This window comes from Schistocerca piceifrons, chromosome 7, assembly GCF_021461385.2.
Source record: "Schistocerca piceifrons isolate TAMUIC-IGC-003096 chromosome 7, iqSchPice1.1, whole genome shotgun sequence".
Taxonomy (NCBI): Eukaryota; Metazoa; Arthropoda; class Insecta; order Orthoptera; family Acrididae; genus Schistocerca; species Schistocerca piceifrons.
In genome coordinates this window covers 308,402,262-308,425,892 of record NC_060144.1, presented here as the reverse complement: position 1 = coordinate 308,425,892, position 23,631 = coordinate 308,402,262, and the positions used below count along the sequence as shown (strand labels likewise).

Sequence of the window (23,631 nt, the reverse complement as noted above, 5' to 3'; positions counted from 1 at the left end):
GTGGAGGGTAAAAATCGTAGAGGGAGACCAAGAGATCAATACACTAAGCAGATTCAGAAGGATGTAGGTTGCAGTAGGTACTGGGAGATGAAGAAGCTTGCACAGGATAGAGTTGCATGGAGAGCTGCATCAAACCAGTCTCAGGACTGAAGACCACAACAACAACAACAACAACAACAACATACCGCAACTGGACGTCCACCTACTGGTGACGGGTGACCTTTTCACATGGCCGTTGGCGTGTACGGCGTGAAACGACCGAAACCAAACACTCTGCAACCATCGTTAGAAGGTTGGATGTCGGGGGAGGGTGCGTTATAATCTCGGGAATGTTTTCGTGGCACTCCGTGGGTGATCTCGTCATACTGGAAGCCAGAACGGTTGAACACAAGTATGTATCTGTCTCATAACAGTGTGACAGTTATTGAACTATGTTGTTGTGTACATAGTTCCGCGTAGTCAGCGCGTACACAACTTTCCCACTAGAGCGCACCCCGCTAAGCACAACAGCGCAGGCGCAGCGCTCGTCCGTCTCCGCACTACGAGATGGCGCTGTCTTAGAGACGGACCAAATTCTGCTTCCGGCGATCCGCGTATTAATATGTCTCGCAGCCCGTGAGATTGCTGCTAACGTAGAACCTTTTATCCTCGCGGATCACACTCGCGCAGTGATACCTGAACGCTCGAGGTATTATAACGAGTGTACAGACCTCCGATTATTCAGTCTGCATTAGTCTGCATTTGTCTGTACCAGTCTATAGTCAAGCTTCAGTCTGCACCTAATAAGATTATCATATTCCTGTACATAGCCATGAAGAGAAATGTATAGACACTTTGTCAAGTATCAGTGATATGTAAGAATAAGATTAACGTAACAAGACCAAAGGAACTTCAGATTGTCAATTGTAAATAGCATCCAGAATCAAGTTAAGTAATTTTATGCCTTTATTATTTTAATAAATGTGTGTGAAAATTACTCAAGTTCTGTTTAAAGTTGCTCACCATCAATCTGCTACTCTAAGCGTGCAAGTGGCATTTCTATCGTCTGACCTAACGGCAGAAGATAAAAACGCCACGATAAGACCACGAGACATATTGCTGACACTCGCCTACTTCGTTAGAGCGACAAGTCAAATAACCTGATGGTGTGTGTACCGAAGGTCTTACAGTACGCACACCACATATGTGAAAAAGAAACGTAAATTAGTTACGAACTACGGCTTGCACACACTTTATTCAACATGTAAACGTCACTACAGATTTTCAGATTTAGGTTATGACGTCTTAGAAATGACTGCCATCATTGGCGCTGATGTGGCATAATGTCAAACCTCTCCCAAACATTTTCTGGCTTACACATTTAATGTCAAATGGGAGTTCTGTATTTTAAAGAAACAAGGATTTATTCGTAATTATAGAATATGCAAAAAGAAAAAAGAAAAGAAAACAAGAAAATTGTACACAGATGTTGTTTTACCATCTGTTGTTGGCGAGACAAATTCAAATCCATTTCAATGGCTGCTACCGGTGTGTCCGACCTGATGGGTTGTAAGAGAAAATTTTTGAAATGCTTCGTGTAAAACTGTGACCCGGCCCAGGAAACAGTGATCGAAGTGCTGAATGCATGGAGCTCATTTGGAGATGAAAGACAGTCAGTACTTCTGGGTTCCGCCAAGCGGCTCAAAATGTTTGAGACTGCTTCTCATAATTATAACAGTCGCTATCGAAATGTTTGGACTATGCGAAGAATTGATCATATCGCTGCACAATCCAAAAGTTAATGCAGCCGGAGTGAAACGTGCTGTAGACGTTCTAAAAGCAGTTACTTCAAATGTTGGGACTGCGGAAGCATTTGATATGCTGTTATAGAAAGCCGTAACATCCACATAATTCACTGCCAAGAAAAATACCAGTGATACTGAAACACACAGAAACATCTTATGTTCCTAGAAAATTGGCTCTTGAATGAAGATGTGAGAGATATGTCTGAAATTCTTGGAACAATTACGACTGATCTACAACCATGTAATGTAATCTCCATAGGAAGAAAACTATTGCTGAACGTGATAGTGTTCAATAACTTTCCGGCAGTTATTCGCCTTATCATTCGGATACGGACAGCCTCGGCATCGTCAGCATTTCCCACGTCTCACGAAGACTTAAAACTTGCCTCAGATCGACGACACAATCGAGGTTCACCCATATGCTTCGTGCCCATCAAGACAGGGCTGGGAACGTTAATCTTAACGATGACGTATAAGAATTTGTTTCCTGAACTGTCGAAAGGAATTTATATGTGTTAGGTAGAGTCAAATGAAAACGAGACAGATGAGGAAAAAATAAGTAAACGGTTTATTACTTCAAAAGTAATCGCCATAACTATCGGTACATTTATCCCACTGTGAGACAAGACGCTCAATGCCTTCATGAAAAAATGTTTGCGGTTGCCTACGGAACCATGACAGTACACAAACGTTCATCTGAAGGAAATCGGCAACCACGAATGTCTTTCTTCACGGCTCCAGCAAAATGAAGATCGCATAGGGAGGGATCGGGACTGTATGAAGGATGTGTAAGGGCGTCGCAGCGAAGCTTCTGCAGCTTTTCGAAACAACCTTTGAAGTCTAGAAAAGAAACAAACAACATGCTTTCTCCTTTTTCAGAGATATTATATTTTGCTTTTTTCCATTTAAATGTGATGCACCGTGCTTGTAAAATAATAATAATCATCATCTATACCAGGTCGATATTAAGAAGGTCTTCAGTGAATCTGAATTTTATAAGTGGACTCAAAGTACAGCCGGTAATATGATGCCTTTTTCAAAATTAAGAGATCTAAATTGTTTCCGAGAAGCAGGAACTATAAAACTGGGGCTATATTTCCGACTGCCCGTATTGATAAATAGTTTCTCTTTGTAGAACAGCATAGCACTGAATACCTAAACAAGCATTCCCACACTATCGGTATAAATGTATGCTAAACAGTTTTGGTTAAAGATGATGTATGTCTAATTCATATTAGACGAAACCACGTGAACAGTTCTGCTTGCCCCCCTCCCCCACCTCCCCGAAACGAACCGTGAATAGTTAGGTCCTCCCTCTGCCACACCTCTGAAAAACATGGGGCACCAGTTTCCTTATGGCATGCGCTTCATCTATTTTTCGTTGTCAGCCTATGTCACGGATTGGTATGGTGCTATTACCAACGATTATATCTTACAGCCTTGTGAAACTCACAGCTCATTGTGTTATGACATCACAACAGTGTGAGCGTTTGAAGATTATCACAAAACAAGTGAAAAAAAGCAGGTCAAGCGTCATCTCTCTCGGAAAACTATCATAAGGATGCTCGTTTGTGAACGGGTATCTGTTAATTAATGAGACATATCATCTGGCTTCAGGACGGGGTACTAATTTAGCGCCCTGTGTCTTCCACCTAGCCTGGTTTCACGATGCCACAATTACGTTAGCGGTTCCATATCTGCTCGGAGATAAACGCTTCCAATATGGTGTGCCTGCTGTACACAGTCTCGCAATTCCATTTTGACGCGCGCAGAGATGCCGTCGAAGCGGAGCCGCGAAACCAATTAATTGCCTTCAATTGGCTGTGGCGGCCTCATTAGCTATTAATTTACAAATTTGTTCTGCAAAAATTACCACTTTGTTGATGGGCACGGAAATGAACGGATCGCTCTGCGAGAGCAATGTTATAACTACAGATATGAAACCGGACATTGTGACATGTACCACTCCCTATCTAATTAGTAATTACACTATATTCGTAAGAATGTCTCCGACTCAACCTCTCTCAGAGATCAAGAAATCGTTACGTCTACAAAGGGCTAAGTTTGGCATTGACTTAAACAGATGCGGGAGACACCATCTAAAAACCCAATCCAAGATCGACGTTGTCTCTGCCCAACGAGTATTGATCCAGTTCACGAATTTGAAACTGATTGTATCACTTCCGTATGTACCGACTTTTGTATGTTTTATGAGATTTACGCTGACAATATGACAGATATAACTATGCGGTGACGCACAAAAGTAAGTCTGCAGTTGTGATGAAAGAGAAATTCAGAGACAGAGTACCATCCGAATAACGACCTACTTATATTTTTCTGTAAGTTACAACATAGGCATATAATTAACTCATTTGTATTTTCGGGAACAAGACTGCATCCAAGAGCATTGTAAGTCGTTATTACTCGCAAAATACTGTAATTGTCAGAATATTTAAAAATCTGGACAAGGACGAACTTCGTACTCTATTTTGCACGTCCTCCAGACACGCCGTTGTCTTGTATTTGTGATTTTTAAAAGAAAAACGATTTTTCAAAAATGTTGTCTTCTCATTACAACGCCTCGGGCTAATTTCGCCACTCACTTGCTCACAAGGCAGAATACCGTGTGTTCGTGTGTTGGGGACCAGTAATACTTTTGAGATTTCTATAGTTGAAAATATACCCTGTAAATCAAGTCCTAGCGGCTGGGCATGGATGAAATGACTCAGATTAGCATTGTACAGTATTCCAGTTGTGGGCCTGTAATTAAAGTTTATTCGGGTGGACTAATTTTTGCTTAATAGTTCGCCTAAGACCTAATCTCCTTCGGAGGTAAGGCCAGTCAATCGTTGCTGAAGTTGTCATAATATCGATAGTATTCCTATGAGATCAGACATGGTTCTTAATCAAAGGATTGAGCGGCAGAATTGGGTGTCTCTAATTTGTTTCCCTACCATATCGACTGGAATGCAATTGTTTCGATTTCACGAACAGGGAGAGATGACGTTTGCGCTGTTCGAAACAAAATGCGGCTACATGGTGAGAAATTGCGTAGTGTGTATTTTATCTAAAGGAGAGAGAAAATGATAATACCTGTCATATGATTTTTGGTGAGTTCTTCTGAAACTGATAAATTCAATAAACTCGTGAGCAACTGGCCCGATTCAAATTATCAATGTCACTCGACGCTCCCCTTCATAGGGTGAACAAATCTTTGATTTCCTGCTTCATGTAACTTGTAAGTATGAAAACAGCGGATGGACGAGTACGGTAGCGGTCACACCAAATAGGTTAAGTGGTCCTGTTCCGTGTTATGACCTCTGTGTGTAAGTGGTCGGCATACTGGAAGGAACATCGAGTGACAGTGACAAATGGGTTTGAACAAGACACGTGCTTGGATAGCCAAATGCTACAGTGACTGCTCGAAAAAAGCAGGGAATGTGTGTGCACGCCAAAGAACAAGCACAAATTTCAAATTGTCATTTCCGATGCACGGTTCTCACATGCGATTTCGCGTTTTATGTAAACCTATAATAAATATGGTCTCTTGTAAATGAACTTAGTTAACATAAAACCAGAATCACTTGATTGAGTGTGCCGGGCGCGGTGGCCGAGCGTTTCTATGCGCTTCAGTCCGGAACCGCGCGACTGCTACGGTCGCAGGCTCGAATCCTGCCTCGGGCATGGATGTTTGTGATGTCCTTAGGTTAGTTAGGTTTAACTAGCTCTGAGTCTAGGAGACTGATGACCTCAAATGTTAAGTCCCATAGTGCTTAGAGCCATTTGAACTTGATTGAGTCTAGATTTTTTGTTAATACTTTGCTAGATCTTACGCTGCATAGCTTACATGCTGATTCCTATATTCACTGAATGATCATAAACATGTTGTGCTTTAGCTCGTTTTTGAAATCAATTTGTAGATGTTCAACATTTTAATTTCTTCGTCCCGTCGCTTTTACAATTAAGAATCCACAGGTCATTAGAAACGGACTTAGTAGCGTTAAGAGCTTCCTCGCCATTTAGGAACGGTAGTACTGACAAGCAAATGAGATATTTTAATATTTTCAGTTACGGGATGGGCCACTGAGAGAAATTTTTGGGAGTTGCGAAGCGAAAAATTTGTTCATGTTGCAGCAAACTTAGATTTATAGGGAACGCATTTGACAATGACAACTCGACCACTCTCTTCGAAATTGTGGAGGTAGCTGTGATAAAACACAGGGAGCGAAATATTATTTACTGGGTACTTGTACAGAAACCAGACAACAGTCACAAGAGTCGAAGGACATGAAAGAGAAGCAGTAGTTGAGAACGGAGTGAGACAGGGTTGTAGGCAATCCCCAATTTTATTCAATCTTTACACTGATAATCAATAACGGAAATTAAGAAGAAATTTGAAAAGCGAATTAAAGTTCAAGGATAGGAGATAAAAACTTTGTCATTTGCCATTGATACTGTAATTCTGTCAGAAGTGGCAAAGGACTTGTAATGGAAAATGTGTTGAAAAGAGGTTGAAAAGATGAACATCAACAAAAGTAAAACAAGGTAATGGACTGTAGTCGAAATAAATCAGATGATGTTGAGGGTATTAGATTAGGAGACAAAACACAGAAATTAGTAGAGGAGCTTTGCTATTTGGGCAGTAAAATAATTGATGATGGCTGAAGTAGAGAGGATATAAAACGCAGACCAGCAATAACAAGGAAAACCTTTCAGAAAAAGATGAATTTGTTAACATCTAATATAAATTTAAGTGTCTGGAAGTCTGTCTTGAAGTTATTTGACTTGGTGTGTAGCACTGTATGGAAATCAAATATGGGCAATAAGCAGTTCCAACAAAAAGAGAATAGAACCTATGGAAACGTGGTGTTATGGAAGGATGCTGAATATTAGATGGGTATATAGGATTACTAATGAAAAGGTAACGAATCAAATTGGCACAAAAGAAATTTATGACACACATTGACTAGAAGAAGAGCTGAAATGATAAGACATGTAAGGAATAGTCAATTCGACAATGCAAGTAAATGGAAGGTTGTGTGAGAAGGGTTGTAAAAATTAAAGAGGGGAATCAGGGCTTGACTACAAAGTGAGTTCAGGTGTATGGAGGCTGCAGTGATAGACTGCTCTGGAGAGCCACATCAAATGAGTCTTTAGACTGAAGACCACAACGAAAACAACATTTGCTAGAGTGTATAAGGGACCTCAGGTGATCATGGAGGTGAGGGACCATAAAATCACAGAATTATGCACACTAGCAGCCGTGAACAAAAATATTAGTGTATGAAGCTGTTTTTATTATATTTACTAACTGGACTAAATAAATCATTATTGTTGATTGAACTACACTAATACTAGTGAGAGATTTTACTGCAAAAACACAGTCAATAACTTTGGAAGATCATAATACAGTCAATAATTATCTGTATCTAATGATTTTTATGTAGTTTTTCACTCTAGCCCTTTTGATAAATTTCAGATCTTTTTTTAAAAAAAAAAAAAAAAAAAAAGAAAAAAAAAAACACATTCTTGTTTTGGAGTAAACACTAGACATATGTTCCAAATATTGTAGCATTGTGTTTGTCTAAAATATTATGGCTCAAATCATGAAACATGTTTTGTACCTTAATTCAGCCCCCTACTCAGCCCTGTATCTCCCTCTGCAGTGATATATGTCTCTTGACAACAGTGAAGTTTCTGTTGGTAAATCTGATCTTCTGTCTATTTAAGAAGCATGTTAAATTCTTATACTACTCATTTATTTGTGTAGCACAAGCTTTCTGAACTCAGGTCAGTTAACATTGTCCAGCTACAAGATGTAGCATACTTATTAATGTTCACTAATGATGTTTCCACTTCTCAATTAACTGTGTATTTTTTTTGTTTCAGGGTGGATATCCAGCAAAACTGAAAAAAGTCCTCATCGTCACCGCGCCATTGTGGTTTAAGGCTCCATTCAAGATCCTCAGGTTATTTGTCAGGGAGAAACTCAGAGACAGGGTGTATACAGTAAATATACCACAGGTGAGTGTTATATTCTCATTTATTTATTTATTCACCTAGAGATCATTTTTCAATGAGATAGGTTTTGTCATCATAAAACAATGAAAGTAAGTAGCTCAGAAATGTACATACACACAGAATATGTGTGTATATTTTATGAGAATAGGACAGGTGGTTGGCCATGGCTTTTGCCTGAAACAATTTAGAAAAACCACAGAAAACTTACGTCAGGATGGCTGGACAGAGCAAACTCCAGCCTCCTCTATGTAAAGTCAGTGTCCTGACAAATGTGCTATCTCATTTGATTGGTCGCTATTGCCACCCAAGACTAATTGTGTCAAAAACTTAAGGATAGTGTCACAGGCTGATACTGTCACCAGCTGGCTGCCACATCAGGCAGCAACATTTTATGTAGAGGGAATTTGTCATTTCATTAAATGTGAAATGCTTAATTCTGAGTAGTGATTAGGGAGCAAAGTAATACTGAGATAATATAACAAGCCATACTTTAAACATAATGGAATTTTAATTTGGATTTCCAGGCCGACTGTTACAGTTTGTAAACAATAACTGAAGTCTACAAATTTATACTTTGCTCCTATTTACTTGATAATTTTAGGCAATTCTAATTTTGATATGCTAAGTTAAAAAATGTTAAGGGCTTCTCCTCTATAATATAAAGTTTTCTCACAAAGTAATGATGAAGATCCAAAAAATACATAGAAACACATACATAAAAAACTGCATTAAAAATCATGATAAAATAATGCATTTGTAATATTATAATGAAGTATTATGTTCTTCAGGTGTAATTCAAAAGCATAAATATTAATGTAGCTTCTTTCTCCACCTCAAGTTTCAATTTCGGTTTCTCTGTGTGCCGAGGACACGCCCTGTGCAGCATCCATCAGTAGTCAGCTATTATACTGACATCCCCTCAGTCCTGGTATTCCCATTCCATTTGGTTAATGTTTTGATGGAACATTTCTCCCTGATCCCCACAATCAGCAGCTATATTTTCTAGACTGTAGCTGATGCAAAAGTCCAGAAAGTGAAGCTTCAAGCTTATTGAAGCAGCCAATACTTTAGAGTTATCCAGTGTGTTCCTTACTAATTCTGGTAAGCAGAGTCTTTGTAGTTGCCAAGAAACTTGTTGACAACTTGTTTAAAGGTTGCGCAAGATGAAATTTAAGTTTCAGTCATTTTGTCTTCAAATGTTTCATCTGTCATTAGTTTAACATCAGAAGTGACAGGAATGCCCCTCTTTCATCTTAGCTTCTTATAGTCACAGTAACTTGCTTGTCACACACTTAAAGTTTCTCCATTTTTTTGTAGGATTTTAATTAATTATTTCATAATGCCAAGTTTCTTGTGGAGTGGAGGCAGATCACATGCAAAGTGGGACTGACGACTCGTCCAGATTTCCAATTTTTATGCTGAACTATGCAAAGTATAATCTTTGACAAAGTATGTGATTGTCCACTGCTGCTTTTTTGCTACAAGTTTGTCATAGATGTATTAGAAGTGCTCTGGAGAATTAATATAACCACTTCAAGCAATGAAATTTGTAAAAGCACTCACCAGACAATTTATCACTCATTGCTAAATTTTGTGCAAAAAATGATATGTAAAACAAAAATATGGGCTTCAACATTACAATATCAGCGAAATATATAGATAGCTGTAATACAGACTATAAAATTAAACTTTTTGTAGCTTGTTACATCGCAGACCTTCACAAAAAATTTGTGACATTATTATAATGATTAAATAGCTAATTTTGCGTACCTCACAGAAATGCTAAATTTGTATTTGTTGTAACGTTTTACAAATGCAATATCAAGAGTAACACCAACCAAGTTTTATTCTGTTTCCACGTGAAAAGATCCACAATATCGCTGAATGAAGTATAGAACAGTTCAAAGTCTCATAACTATAGAATACACCAATATACAGTCTCAAATGTCAGCATAAAATAAAATAAAAAAAGTAAACAGAAGTGAGGCCAAGGGTCTGGCACACCAGGCATGTACTGGGCTGTTGTCCACACACCACAGCACTTGCTATGTTGTCTGTTCAGGTTACGAGGCACCCTTTCTAGGTCGGCCTTTGAAGCACTTGTATCATGCACTGTTTGATTATGCGAGGTCACAATATAGGGGTTACAACACTCCTTCTCCGTTGAAGAAAAGTGTTCAATGTGGAGCTGTCCATGTCTTCATCAGTAGGTGACAACTGAGAAGCAGGTATCATTCTGTCAGTGAAATGTCGCAGGTGTGGACAGGTATGGCACCTACTCCCCCATGAGGCCATAAGGGAGCACTGGTGATGGTGGTGATGTATCCATGTCCACGTGTAGCCAGACACACAGTGATGGAGGCAGGAGAGAAGATGGCAGCAGCGACAAGGGCTGCAGACATGGAGGTTGGCCACTGGTGACTGTTCCACCCAGTGGCAGCAGCAGCAGCCTGAGCAAAGACAGCACCAGAGGGGGTGAATGTGTGGACCATGCTCTGCGGACCAGCACAGATGGTGGAGGCAGTTTCAGGGGCAGAGAACTCTCAGGTGTGTTGTTGTTCATGTGTCGACAGAGCTCAGAGATAGTTGTAGTGTTATGACACCAAGCTGAGGTGCACACTGTGCAGCATCACTGGACCACCACTGGTATCCACTGAGGGTACCAGCCAAACCCGTCGGCCCAGACAATGTGGCCCAGATGGAATCACTGTGAGTTGGGTGCGGCAGGTGGCCAGGTGTTGGCTGGAGCAAATGAAGTGGGGGCTAGCAGCCATGAAGCGGCTCTGCTGGGCTATGTTCGCTGACTGGGTTGAATGTATCTGAAAGCAAGAACCTTTTGAGGGCTTCCCTAGCAGAAGATTGAGTGATTTATTTTTTCATCTCAGTTTTGAATATATCTACCAGCCACTCCGCCTCTCCATTGGACTGGGAATGAAAGGGAGGGGCCGTAACTTCAAAATTTTGAGATACAAACTGTGGGCCATTGTTCGTCACAAGCATATACGGCAAGCTATCTAAAGAAAAATCTTTAAGAGTGTTGTGACCATAGCTGGCGTGGACATGGACAGGCAACAAACCACATAACGAAATTTTGAGGAAGTGTCAACTACTGCAATCCGAAAAGAGCTAAGGTACAGACCTGCAAAATTACCATGAATACATCTCAGGGATGTAGTGGGGTGGGCTGCTGGCAGTGAGAGGCCCATGGTGCCACTTGATGGGTGATGCACTGCAGGCAGGCTGTCACAACAATTGTGATCTCATTGTCAATACCCAGCCAAAACTCATGGTGGTGGGCCAGCAATTTTGTACAAGAAACATCCCAATGGTCCAGGTGGAGAAGGCACATGACATCCCTCTGCAGTGTGGATGGGATCACAACACTGGGCACCAATTCTTCAGTAGCCAACAGCAACACACCATCAAGAACTGAGAGGCAATGACAGAAAATATAATAGTTATGTGAAGTATCAGACACTCAGCATTTGGTCAGCCATGGTGGTAAAATTGAACAACCTGATGTAAAATGGGGTTTGCCATGACAGACACTGAAACCCAATAACTGATAATGGGAAAACCATCCACAGTGTTTTGGACCTTGACATCTAATTAGAAACACAACAGTTCATCCTGATCAAATGCTGTATCAGGGCCAGTCAGCTATTGAGAAAGAACATCTGCATTAGTGTGTTGTATTGTGGGTCAGAAATGAATCTCATAGTTACAGAGTGGCAAAAACAGGGCCCAACATTACAGACGATGGGCCACTTTGTCCAGTGAAGATGCTGAAGGATTGAAAAGAGAAACCAGATGTTTGTGATCAGTAATCAAACGACACTTAGAACTGTATAAAGAAACATGAAATTTCTTGAGTGCATACACAATAGCAAGGGCTCCTTTTTCTGTCAGTGAAGAGTGCTGTTGCAGCTGCTTCGAAATTTAGGAATCATACACAGTAGTGCATTCAGAACAATCCACACATTTGTGCCTGAGAATAGCCCTAAGGCCATACTGATAGGCACCTGTGACCAAAACAAGGCATTGGCCTGTTTGGAAAGTAACTAAACGAGGCGCTGAGTGTAATTTTAATTTTAATAGGGTAGCAGTATGCTTGAAGGTGGGCAACCAGTGAAAATGAAAATGAACATCTTTACACAAGAGAGCATGAAGCAGCTGGGCCAGTGTAGCTGCACGAGAAAGAAATTTATGGTAGCACACAATCTTTTTGAGAAACTTAGGATGCATCAAAGCTGTAATGGCACCAACATGCTGGCTCAAAGGCTTGACACCAGCATGCAATATTTCAAAACCAAGATAGATGATAGATGGCAGAAAAATCTGTGATTTGCCCAGGTTACGTTTCAAACCAGTGGCCTGTAGCACAGTGAACAAGGCACAGAGGTTCTGCAAATGTTTATCCATTGAGGAACCTGAGACCACAGTATCGTCCAGTTAGTTAACACAGTGTTGCAGGGAGGTCATGAGTTACTCCAAAAATCATTGGAAAATGTGACGGGTGCTAGCCACGTCAAATAACGGGCACTGGTGGTAATGTAATCCAAAGGGGGTATTCACTATGAGGACACATTTGAAGTAGTTGTCCAAAGGCAGTTGTAAGAAGGCTTCTGACAAATCTATTTTCGAAATATTGGCCCATGGAAAGCCATGCTAAGAGTTCATCTCGACAGTGTAAAGGATAGGTATCAATAATAAACTGTGGATTGACACACATTTTAAAATCACCACAGAGCCAAAAATTGCTGTTATATTTTTGGACAATTACCAATGGAATAGACCATTCACTAGAAGGGACAGGTGTGATAACACCCAAAGATCTAAGTTGATCTAGCTCCAATTTCACTTGCTCCCATAAAGCTGTTGAGTCTGGCTGGCATGAAAATACTGGGGTGCGCCATCGCTTTCATTGTGATGTTAGCCTTGAAATTGGTAGCACAACGTAAACCTTTCAAACACAGGGAGGAATATTCCAAGGAGAGCACATGCAGTTGTTGGTGCAGAACTTGATCTGATACCAGGTGTACTTCATCAGAACCAGAGAACCCAAAAATTTTGAAGGCATCTAACCCAAATAAAGCTTTCTGTGGTGCACCGTCCACTACTAGAAAGATCAAAGGCTGAACAATTGCTTTGTACATTATGGAAGTCAAAAACCATACCAATATGGGTATTTTTTGTTTGTTGTAACTCACCAACTGATGAGAAATGAGGACAATGTTGTCGATCCAAGCTCAACATACATTTGAGAATTTAACAAAGTCACTGCTACATCAGTGTCCACTTGCATTTCTAACCTCTTGTCTATCACATTTACTTCAATTACAGTTTGTTTGGGGTGCCATCACTTGGGAAACTCTGTTCACATCCACGTTCATGTCTAGTGAAAAGGTTGAAAGCTGCATAGATGCAATATGTGCCCTCTCCCCCCCCCCCCCCCCTTTATTTCCTTTCCAATAGGTGCTTATTGCCCATAACACTGGGAATGAAGCCTGCTCATTTTGAACAAAACAATAAGAGCACAATGGAAGAGGAACATGCGGCTGCTGTTGTGATGATGACTGCAGCAGCTGCTGCTGCTGCTGTTGCTTAGCGTGTCACTGGCCCATGTGGCATGAAGGCCATGATGTTATCTTCCCCCCATGAGCTAATCCAACGATGGGCGAGAAGGAGAGGAAGCAGTGGTGGCTACTTCACACCATGCTGCTGTCTGATTTACTGCTCCATAGATACTTCAAAAGATTGAGCAGTGTTCAGAATGTTTGTAAGAGAGGGATTTTCAGATTGTAAAGCCTGTTCATGAATTTCTCTATCAGGGGCCAGACATATCATAGAATCACAAACTATCAAATCAGCATGAGTCCCTGTGTGCCTCAGTAACAATCTGCAACAGCTAAGCTCATGAAGTTCTACTGCCCAAGCTCTGTACAACTGTTGTAGCTGCTTTTGACAACAGTAGAACTCAATGTTAGCAGCAATAACATGAGAACATTGCAATGATAATTAGAGAGCAAGATACATTTCATCAAAAGAAGGACTGGCAGGAGCTAGCTCACACAAATTGGGATTGGTGACTCCAAAAGCTTGAAAATGTTGCCAAAGGCATTTTTCATATGCTTCCCAATCTCCCACAGAAACTTCACACGGAGGAAACAGTGGGGGTTGTGTCAGCGATAGTGTAACCTTGCGTGTAAATGAAACTGCCAAATTGCTTAGTGCCACAGAGAGAGCTTGTTGGTGAGAGCTCGATGTTGTTCAACAATAGATTGAAGAAGATCTTTGACTGCCTTGTTGGCTGTATATCGAACTAAAGAAACTTAACACGTGGAGTAGAATCCCATTCTCATCACCAACTTTGTTGTAATGTTGTACAAACACAATATCAGACTTAACACCAACCAGCTTTTGTTCTGTGTCCACATGAGGAGTTTCGCAATAACACTGAATGAAGTATAAAATAGTACAAAGTCTCATAACTATAGCCAACATCAATATATGTATGCAAATGTGAGCATACAATAAACAATAAATAAAAGAGACTGAGGCCCAGTGTGCCTGGCTTATATTGGACTGTTGTGCACACAGCACAATGCTTGCTGCACCGTCTGTGCAGGTTGTGAGGCAAGCTCTCTAGGCCAGCCGTGGAGGCACGTGGATAGTGCGCTGTTGTTTACACATGCTCATACTACAGGGTTACAACAATTCCTTGTGCAACAGTTACTTATTCTTATTTTTAGATTTCCCTAATTTACCCATTCATCAGACTTGTTCCCAAATTACTCTTTCCTGTTTCTTAATGTCAAAAGATAGTTTGGACTGGGGAAATTTTCATCAAATGAAGGCATTATTGTTGCTGTAAATAAGTATCATACAGGCTTGGGAACAATTTTTTTCTGTGAATCTAAAATAATGGATCTTGCTACACCAATTCCATCAAATTCAGTGGAGGCTATGTTGAGATGTTTGGGGCTAGAGGGAAGGACAGAAAAGTTACTTACCATACCATATTGTTTTAACACACATAACAGAACACTCTACTGTTTGAACCTGGTTGTCATGACACTCCTGGTTGTGAGTGCAAAATAAGCTTTCTGAGCAGGATTATGTGATATACTATTTGTAGTAAAAGTATATAGCTGTCATAAAGATGTCTCTGTCTGCTGTAACTGTTCCTGTCTCCTAATTGTTTTAGATAATGTAATGGTGTTGTTCTGTTGGCTTAGCCTTACTAATAAATAAAATACCCTCATGATTGCAGTAAGCACATTTCAGGTGTGTGTGTTTTTTCAGTTCCTTTTAAAAATCTAATATGCACTGAAAGAACTTAGATATAGGGCTTTTCTTAAACTGCTGATTTCACTACCCGTTATTCTTCACCTGGGCTTAAAACAGATCTCTGTCAGTTACAAGTGATAATTTTGGGATAGAAGACTGTACAACTACTACTGATTTTAATTTCTCTTCAGTGGAAGGAGAGTGTACCCCGCCTTAATTTCATCCACTGTCATTGCAATTAATTTACATTTATTTACGATAAAAAAACAGTATTTTTAATTTTAAAACTATGGTGACATACAGGTGGAAACCAGTGGGAACATACAAGCAAATCACTGAAATCTTTGAGCAAAATCAACTGCCTTACTGATACGCCACAGCAAGCAGAACAGATGGCCCATTACTTACACTTAAACAGTACTTTTGTGCTGTGTTGTTTTTTTGACGATTGCACAGTGCAGCAAAGTCATCGTGTTTATGAAACATAAATGCTGTTCATCATGAGGGAAATGGTCTATCAGTACAATTATTTAACATTAGAATCAAACTGAGCAGCTGTCTTAAGTACTACTAGCTATTCAGCAGCAACTTTGCATGATTTAACCATCACAGAGCATGTAGCATTTTTCACAGTCACTGGTTTTTCGCAATGTTTCTCTTCTATACCATCCACAAGTAATACAGTAATGTCATTTTGGATTTGTGCAAAAGAAGAAAAATAGGTACTTCACATAGGTGAAACTGATATGCAGGGTAATTGTACACTGAAGCACCAAAGAAGCTGGTATAGGCATGCTTATTCAAATTAAGAAATATGTAAACAGACAGAATATGGCACTGCGAATGGCAATGCTTATATAAGATAACAAGTGTCTGGTGCAATTGTTAGATCAGTTACAGCCGCTGCAATGGCAGGTTATTAAGATTTAAGTGAGTTTGAATGTGGTGCTAGAGTCAGCGCACAAGCGATGGGACACAGGATCTCTGAGGCCGCGATGAATTGGGGATTTACCCGTATGGCTATTTCACGAGTGTACCTTGTATATCAGGAATATGGTAAAACATCAAATCTCTGACATCGCTATGGCCGGAAAAAGATCCCGGGACCAATGACAACTGAAGAGAACCATTCAACCTGAGATAAGTGCAACACTTCCACAAATTGCTGCAGATTTCAATGCTGGGCCATCAACAATTGTTAGCGTGTGAACTGTTCAATGAAATATCATCAATATGGGCTTTCGGAGCTGAAGGCCCACTCGTGTACCCTTGATGACTGCACGACACAAAGCTTTATGCCTCTCCTGGGTCCATCAACACCAACATTGGACTGTTGATGACTGTAAACTTGTTGCCTGGTCAGACGAGTCTCATTTGAAATTGTATCAAGTGGATGGACATGTACGGGTATGGAGACAACCTCATGAATCTGTGGACCCTGCATGTCAGCAGGGGACTGTTCATACTGGTGGAAGCTCTGTAATAGCATGGCGCATGTGCAGTTGGAGTGATATGGAATGCTTTATACATCTAGATATGACTCTGACAGGTGACACATATGTAAGCATCCTGTCTGATCACCTGCATCTATTCATGTCCATTGTGCATCCCGATGGACTTGGGCAATTCCAGCAGGACAATAAGACACCCAACATGTCCAGGACTGCTTCAGAGTGGCTCCAGCAACACTCTTCTGAGTTTAAACAATTCCGCTGGCCACCAAACTTTCCAGACATGAACATTATTGAGCATATCTTGGATGCCTTACAATGTGCTGTTCAGAAGACATCTCCATCCCCTTGTATTCTTATGGATTTATTGACAGCTCTGCATAATTCATGGTGTCAGATCCCTCCAACACTACCTCAGACATTAGTTGAGTCCATGCCATGTCGTGTTGTGGCAATTCTGTGTGCTCGTGGGGGCTCTATATGATATTAGGCAGGTTTACCAATTTTTTTTGCTCTTCAGTGTAATTAAACTTTCACTACCTGAGCCACTGTAGATGGAAAACTTTTCATGTTCTGGATACTCAACTTTATAGGACTGATGTTCAGACTGTGCACAGCAGGATTTGTGTTGTTAGTAGCGTTAGTGTTGTGACATGCCGACAGGTGTCAGCATTGGTACAGCAACATAGGTTGAAACATGAGCATTGGCATGTATTATAGTTGCAGACAGTCAACATGGGTCTGGACAAGGTGTGCGGTGCCTTACTCATTAAGCTATTTATCAAAACAACAGCAGTAGTGCTGTTACTCCTCTTGAGTATCAACACATTAAAGGAATACAAAGAGGTCCTCTTTTTGCAGCAGGGTTGAAGGACACGATTCAGAAGTTTGAGTTAACTAATTAACTGATAATCTGAAAATTGCTCCTGGGAGAGCCAATGGCCAATTGTGCCACAAAGTGTTGAAAAGTTTACTGTTGCCATGAATAAGAATGCTGGATGCAATGTGCATTCTTCAAGCAGGGCATGAGCTGTTGGTACAACAGCTGAATATTCCATGGTCCACTGTTCGAAAATGCCTTGAACAGTTGTGAAGTGGTACCTGTACAAACTTCCATGCTGTCATGGATGCAGATGGCCATCACATAGAGCAATGTTTGTAACCTGGAACATCAACATGGTACACAATTAACAAATGTTACCCTCTCATGTGCAAATTAAAATGTGTTTCTTTCAATATTTTACTCACTATTTCCCTTCCACATATTGTTACAAATGTTTTCACAAAGTTGCAGTGTCCTAAGATCACTCCTTATTCATGGGGGCCATCAAGTAATGAAAGTTTCATTATAACAATGCTGTACTTACATGAGGATAGAATCAGAGTGTTTGTGAAGTTTGTAAGTAGGAGATCAGATACTGGCAGAAGTAAAGTTATGACGACTGGTTGTGAGTAGTTCTTGAGCAACCCAGTCTGTTGTTCCTGGAGTTCGAGTACTGGTTCAGCAGACAGTTTTAATTTGTCAGGAAGTTTGAAAGATAGAATCATTTTTCACAATGTCTACTACAAAGGCTCGAAGGTTTGATGTTGAGTGAACAGTGTGCCCATTAAAACAGTATAATTTTATGGGGCTGTCATGTTGTCATTTTTTCTCCACTCTCTCTTTAAAATACACCCAACAATTAAAATCTGAATATTGCCAGTGGAGAGATGGAATTTCATGGTTTGATGTGTTTCTGCACACACTGTTATAGGTCATCCATTACAGCAAAGTAGATAATGCTACAGTTTGGTCATGGTTATTTCAAGACTCCAAGCTTTGCTGAACTAATAATTTTTGTGGACTGTGTTGAGTGAGCATGTGCTGTGTATTGTGGAGTAGCAGTATGGATTCAGATGTGAGCGATGATGTTCACTATGCTCTTCATTAGATATGAAATGCTGGGTAGTGGCAAAGTTGGAGTGCACAGCAGATGGAAATGAAACTGATAGTTTGTTTACCATTGTGCTTGTCAATCAATTTTTGGGCAGATTGTATTCATGTACAATTTGGTGTATGGCCTTATAATAAGAACCAGATCTTTAACTGAACTGAAGGGTGCCATGTGTTTTAGTAGGAGTTTTCATATACGTAGTGTTGCGTCTTTATATTTTTAGGTGAAATGTTTCAGACGTCGTGGAGATGACATAAACTTTTTAAAGATTTTCGTAGCTTGTTTGGATGAGACATGTAGTGTTCAGTTCCCTTACTAAAATTCTACAGAGAACTAGTTCAGATAAATATCTATCTGCTACAGAGACAGCAAGTTGTTAAATTTCCTCAACTACATCATGTTTTGCTGCATAATTTATAACATACGCAGAGCTTTATCGTTTATTGTCTACATCCTTTGACCACCACCACCACCACCACCACCACCACCACCACTACCCCAACCCCAACCATACTTCCACCACCCAAAATATGGTGGTATCCTCATTGTCCATGACCAGTTGCAATTTCAACAACAATGGAAAAAATTTAAACATGATACTCTTCTTCTCTGTCACGGTTTCACATGTCGTGTTGATCCAAACTGTTGTTTTCTATTTATGTTTGTTACAGTTCCAAAATTGTGAACATTAGTTTTTCTTATTGCTACTGAAATCCAGAAGTCTTTCAGAGGGTATTTTAATTAAAATAGTAGTGTATATTTATACATGTTGATCATAGTTATGAAGAAATGTTCTGTATTTCAGCTAACAATCCATATACCTCGGGATTCTTTGCCTTCTGGTCTCGGAGGCACGCTGGACATTGATCATGGTGCATGGCTTCTACATTGTGTCAAATCCATGACAAACCGACATGGCAGTGACCTTTGCGATGTTGCAACAGAACCAAGCATCATGGCTGCCCTGCCTAATGGCTCTACAGGAGCACATGATTCGGTAAGATAAGTAATTCCTTCTGTCCTTTGTTCAGTGTGTAATGTACATATGCAGATGAACATAAATACTCTTGAGATACAGCTCTTTGTTTAGTATAAAGATTGAAACTTCAGGATTAAAACAAGAAACTTAAAATGATGAAAGGTAACCAGTTGCATGAAACTGATTGATATGCAATACTTAGAAATATGTATCCTCACTGAAATAACTTTTGGCCATTAAATTTGCAACACCTCTACATGGCTTGCAACAAATGTTGAACTGACATGAAGAGTGCTATGTATTTGGGTATGCAAACTATTAGCATTTCAGTGTAATCATAAAAAGTAGGTTGGAGTAACATAATTAACATACTGTAAATAAGCAGGTTTCTCATGTAGAAAGTAAGTTGAATGTTTCTTGTTTGTGAGTACTCTATGTTATGCTTCATGTATGGAGGATAAATGTCTACGGGCATGTGTTGGAATTCAACAGGGGGAGGATGGTGACATATCAGACCTGCAATTTATCTATGTCTACATCTATATGACTGCTCTCTGCAATTTACACCTAAGTGCATGGTAGAGGGTTCATAGAATCACTTTTGGACTGTATGTTGATCATTCCACTCTCGAATAGCACATGGGAAACATAAACACCTGGTCATTTCTCCTAATGTAGGTGTGAGTAGTTTTGATTCCATGACTGCCATGCAAATGTGGACCAATGGGTTCAGGAGAGCCCTACTCAACAGTATGCAAGGTCTCGACAGCCTCACATGATTAGCACCCCAGAGAATAGACATATTATTCTCTCAGCTGTGCAATATTGTACAGTAATGTCACTGTCCTCTGACCACAATCTATTGGTTATGAACTGTAGATTAAAACTGAAGAAACTGCAAAAAGGTGGGAATTTAAGGAGATGGAACCTGGATAAACTGACTAAACCAGAGGTTGTACAGAGTTTCAGGGAGAGCATAAGGGAACAATTGACAGGAATGGGGGAAAGAAATACAGTAGAAGAAGAATGGATAGCTGTGAGGGATGAAGTAGTGAAGGCGGCAGAGGATCAAGTAGGTAAAAAGTCAAGGGCTAGTAGAAACCCTTGGATTACAGAAGGAATATAAAATTTAACTGATGAAAGGAGAAAATATAAAAATGTAGTAAATGAAGCAGGCAAAAAGGAATACAAACATCTCAAAAATGAGATCGACAGGAAGTGCAAAATGGCTAAGCAGGAATGGCTAGAGGACAAATGTAAGGATGTAGAGGCTTATCTCACTAGTGGTAAGATAGACACTGCTTACAGGAAAATTAAAGAGACCTTTGGAGAAAGGAGACCCGATTGCATGAATATCAAGAGCTTTGATGGAATCCCAGTTCTAAGCAAAGAAGGGAAAGCAGAAAGGTGGAAGGAGTATATGGAGGATCTATACAAGGGCGATGTACTTGAGGACAATATTATGGAAATGGAAGAGGATGTAGATGAAGATGAAATGGGAGATATGATATTGCGTGAAGAGTTTGACAGAGCACTGAAAGACCTGAGTCGAAACAAGGCCCCCGGAGTAGACAACATTCCATTAGAACTACTGACAGCCTTGGGAGAGCCAGTCCTGACAAAACTCTACCATCTGGTGAGCAAGATGTATGAGACAGGTGAAATACCCTCAGACTTCAAGAAGAATATAATAATTCCAATCCCAAAGAAAGCAGGTGTTGACAGGTGTGAAAATTACCGAACTATCAGTTTAATAAGTCACAGCTGCAAAATACTAACGCAAATTCTTTACAGACGAATGGAAAAACTGATGGAAGCTGACCTCGGGGAAGATCAGTTTGGATTATGTAGAAAAGTTGGAACACGTGAGGCAATACTGACCCTACGACTTATCTTAGAAGAAAGATTAAGGAAAGGCAAACCTACAATTTTGACATTTGTATACTTAGAGAAAGCTTTTGACAATGTTGATTGGAATACTCTCTTTCAAATTCTGAAGGAGTACAGAAATCAGCTGGCAGTTATAAGAGTCGAGGGGTATGAAAGGGAAGCAGTGGTTAGGAAGGGAGTGAGACAGGGCTGTAGCCTATCCCCGATGTTATTCAATCTGTTTATTGGGCGAGCAATAAAGGAAACAAAAGAAAAGTTTGGAGAAGATGTTAAAATCCATGGAGAAGAAATAAAAACTTTGAGGTTCGCTGATGACATTGTAATTCTGTCAGAGACAGCAAAGGACTTGGAAGAGTAGTTGACCGGAATGGACAGTGTCTTGAAAGGAGGGTATAAGATGAACATCAACAAAAGCAAAATGAAGATAATGGAATGTAGTCGAATTAAGTCGGGTGATGCTGAGGGAATTAGATTAGGGAATGAGACACTTAAAGTAGTAAAGGAGTTTTGCTATTTGGGGAGCAAAGTAACTGATGATGGTTAAAGTAGAGAGGATATAAAATGTAGACTGGCAATGGCAAGGAAAGCGTTTCTGAAGTAGAAAAATTTGTTAACATCAAGTATAGATTTAAATGTCAGGAAGTCATTTCTGAAAGTATTTGTATGGAGTGTAGCCATGTATGGAAGTGAAACATGGACGATAAATAGTTTGGACAAGAAGAGAATAGAAGCCTATGAAATGTGGTGTTACAGAAGAATGCTGAAGAATAGATGGGTAGATCACATAACCAATGAGAAGGTATTGAATCGAATTGGGGAGAAGAGGAATTTGTGGCACATCTTGTCAAGAAATGGGACCCATTGGTAGGACATGTTCTGAGGCATCAAGGGATCACAAATTTAGCATTGGAGGGCAGTGTGGAGGGTAAAAATCGTAGAGGGAGACCAAGAGATGAATACACTAAGCAGATTCAGAAGGTTGTAGGCTGCAGTAGGTACTGGGAGATGAAGAAGCTCGCACAGGATAGAGTAGCATGGAGAGATGCATCAAACCAGACTCAGGACTGAAGACCACAACAACAACATGTCACCGTATCTTGAGTAAGGAAACTAATTTGTTTGTAGCAAGCGGGTCTTCACACAGACAGTGTGATAACATCACATTGAGTCAGGATGGTGACCATTGCCTTGGTGTCCCTCATGTGGGTGTGGCCAGTGACAACACTGGACACCAGAGTAGCAGGACATAATATTTTCAGACGAGTATTAAATCTGCATACAGCATCACAGTGGGTGTACCTATAAGTATAATAGCAGTAGTAGTAGTAGTAGTAGTGATGATGGTGATGATGATGATGATGATGATGATGAGGTCCCATACTCCGAGGAGCATAGGGGACGATGTGGGAGACCCACACTGCTGTACTAGGCAAGGTCATAGTGGAGGTAGTTTGCCATTGCCTTTCTCCGACCGTAATGGGGATGAAAGATGATGATGAAGATGACACACTGACCATAATGTGGATGAATGATGATGAATGATGATGATGATGGTGACACAACAACACCCAGTCATCTCGAGGCAGGAAAAATCCCTGACCCCGCTGTAAATCGAACCCCGGACCCCGTGCGGGGGAAGCGAAAATGCTACCGCAAGACCACAAGCTGCAGACAGCAGTAGTAGTAGTAGTAGTAGTAGTAGTAGTAGTAATAAATGGTTTATTTGCTCATAGCAACTTTTACAGCCACGGACATAGGCTCCAATGGGAATGGATGTTGCCAAATTGCATTTGTTGTCATCAAACGGGCCCAGAACCTGGTTTGATATTACAAGGTGCCATTGAACGTGTCTATGCGTAGACATATTCAGAGTACCAGGTAGAACGACTGGTTGCACGCGTAAACACATTCATAGCACTCAGGGACAGATACAAAGGTGTGCGCGTTAACCCGTCCAGAGCAGTTAAAGGATTAAGTTTAATTGTAAACAACAATGCTTGTGAAAACTGATGAATTGTCCGATTTATTTCCTTGGTTATTAATGAGTGGAACTATAAAACAAATGATGTGTTGGGTCACATCTAATAAATTACTTATATATGTCGTCACATTAGCAACATGTTTTCAAATGGTTGTAGAGTATGTTGGATGTGGGTTGCAATTCAAAATATTATTTGCTCAGTCCCCTCCACAAGTCCTAGAAATTTGTAAGAGGAATTTCGGAGCACTCTGTATACAGGGTGATTCAAAAAGAATACCACAACTTTAAAAATGTGTATTTA

At 40.3% G+C, this 23,631-nt stretch overlaps 1 protein-coding gene across 2 annotated transcripts in view; it reads left to right on the top strand.

Moving 5' to 3' along the window:
• Positions 1-23,631, top strand: part of LOC124804697 (tyrosine-protein phosphatase non-receptor type 9) — a 794,886-nt gene that overhangs the window by 713,022 nt on the left and 58,233 nt on the right. For both annotated transcript variants that reach the window (XM_047264951.1, XM_047264952.1), the window contains exons 5-6: positions 7,674-7,808; positions 19,286-19,477. In XM_047264951.1, the coding sequence (XP_047120907.1) occupies positions 7,674-7,808; positions 19,286-19,477 (327 nt within the window). The remainder of the gene's footprint in view (positions 1-7,673; positions 7,809-19,285; positions 19,478-23,631) is intronic.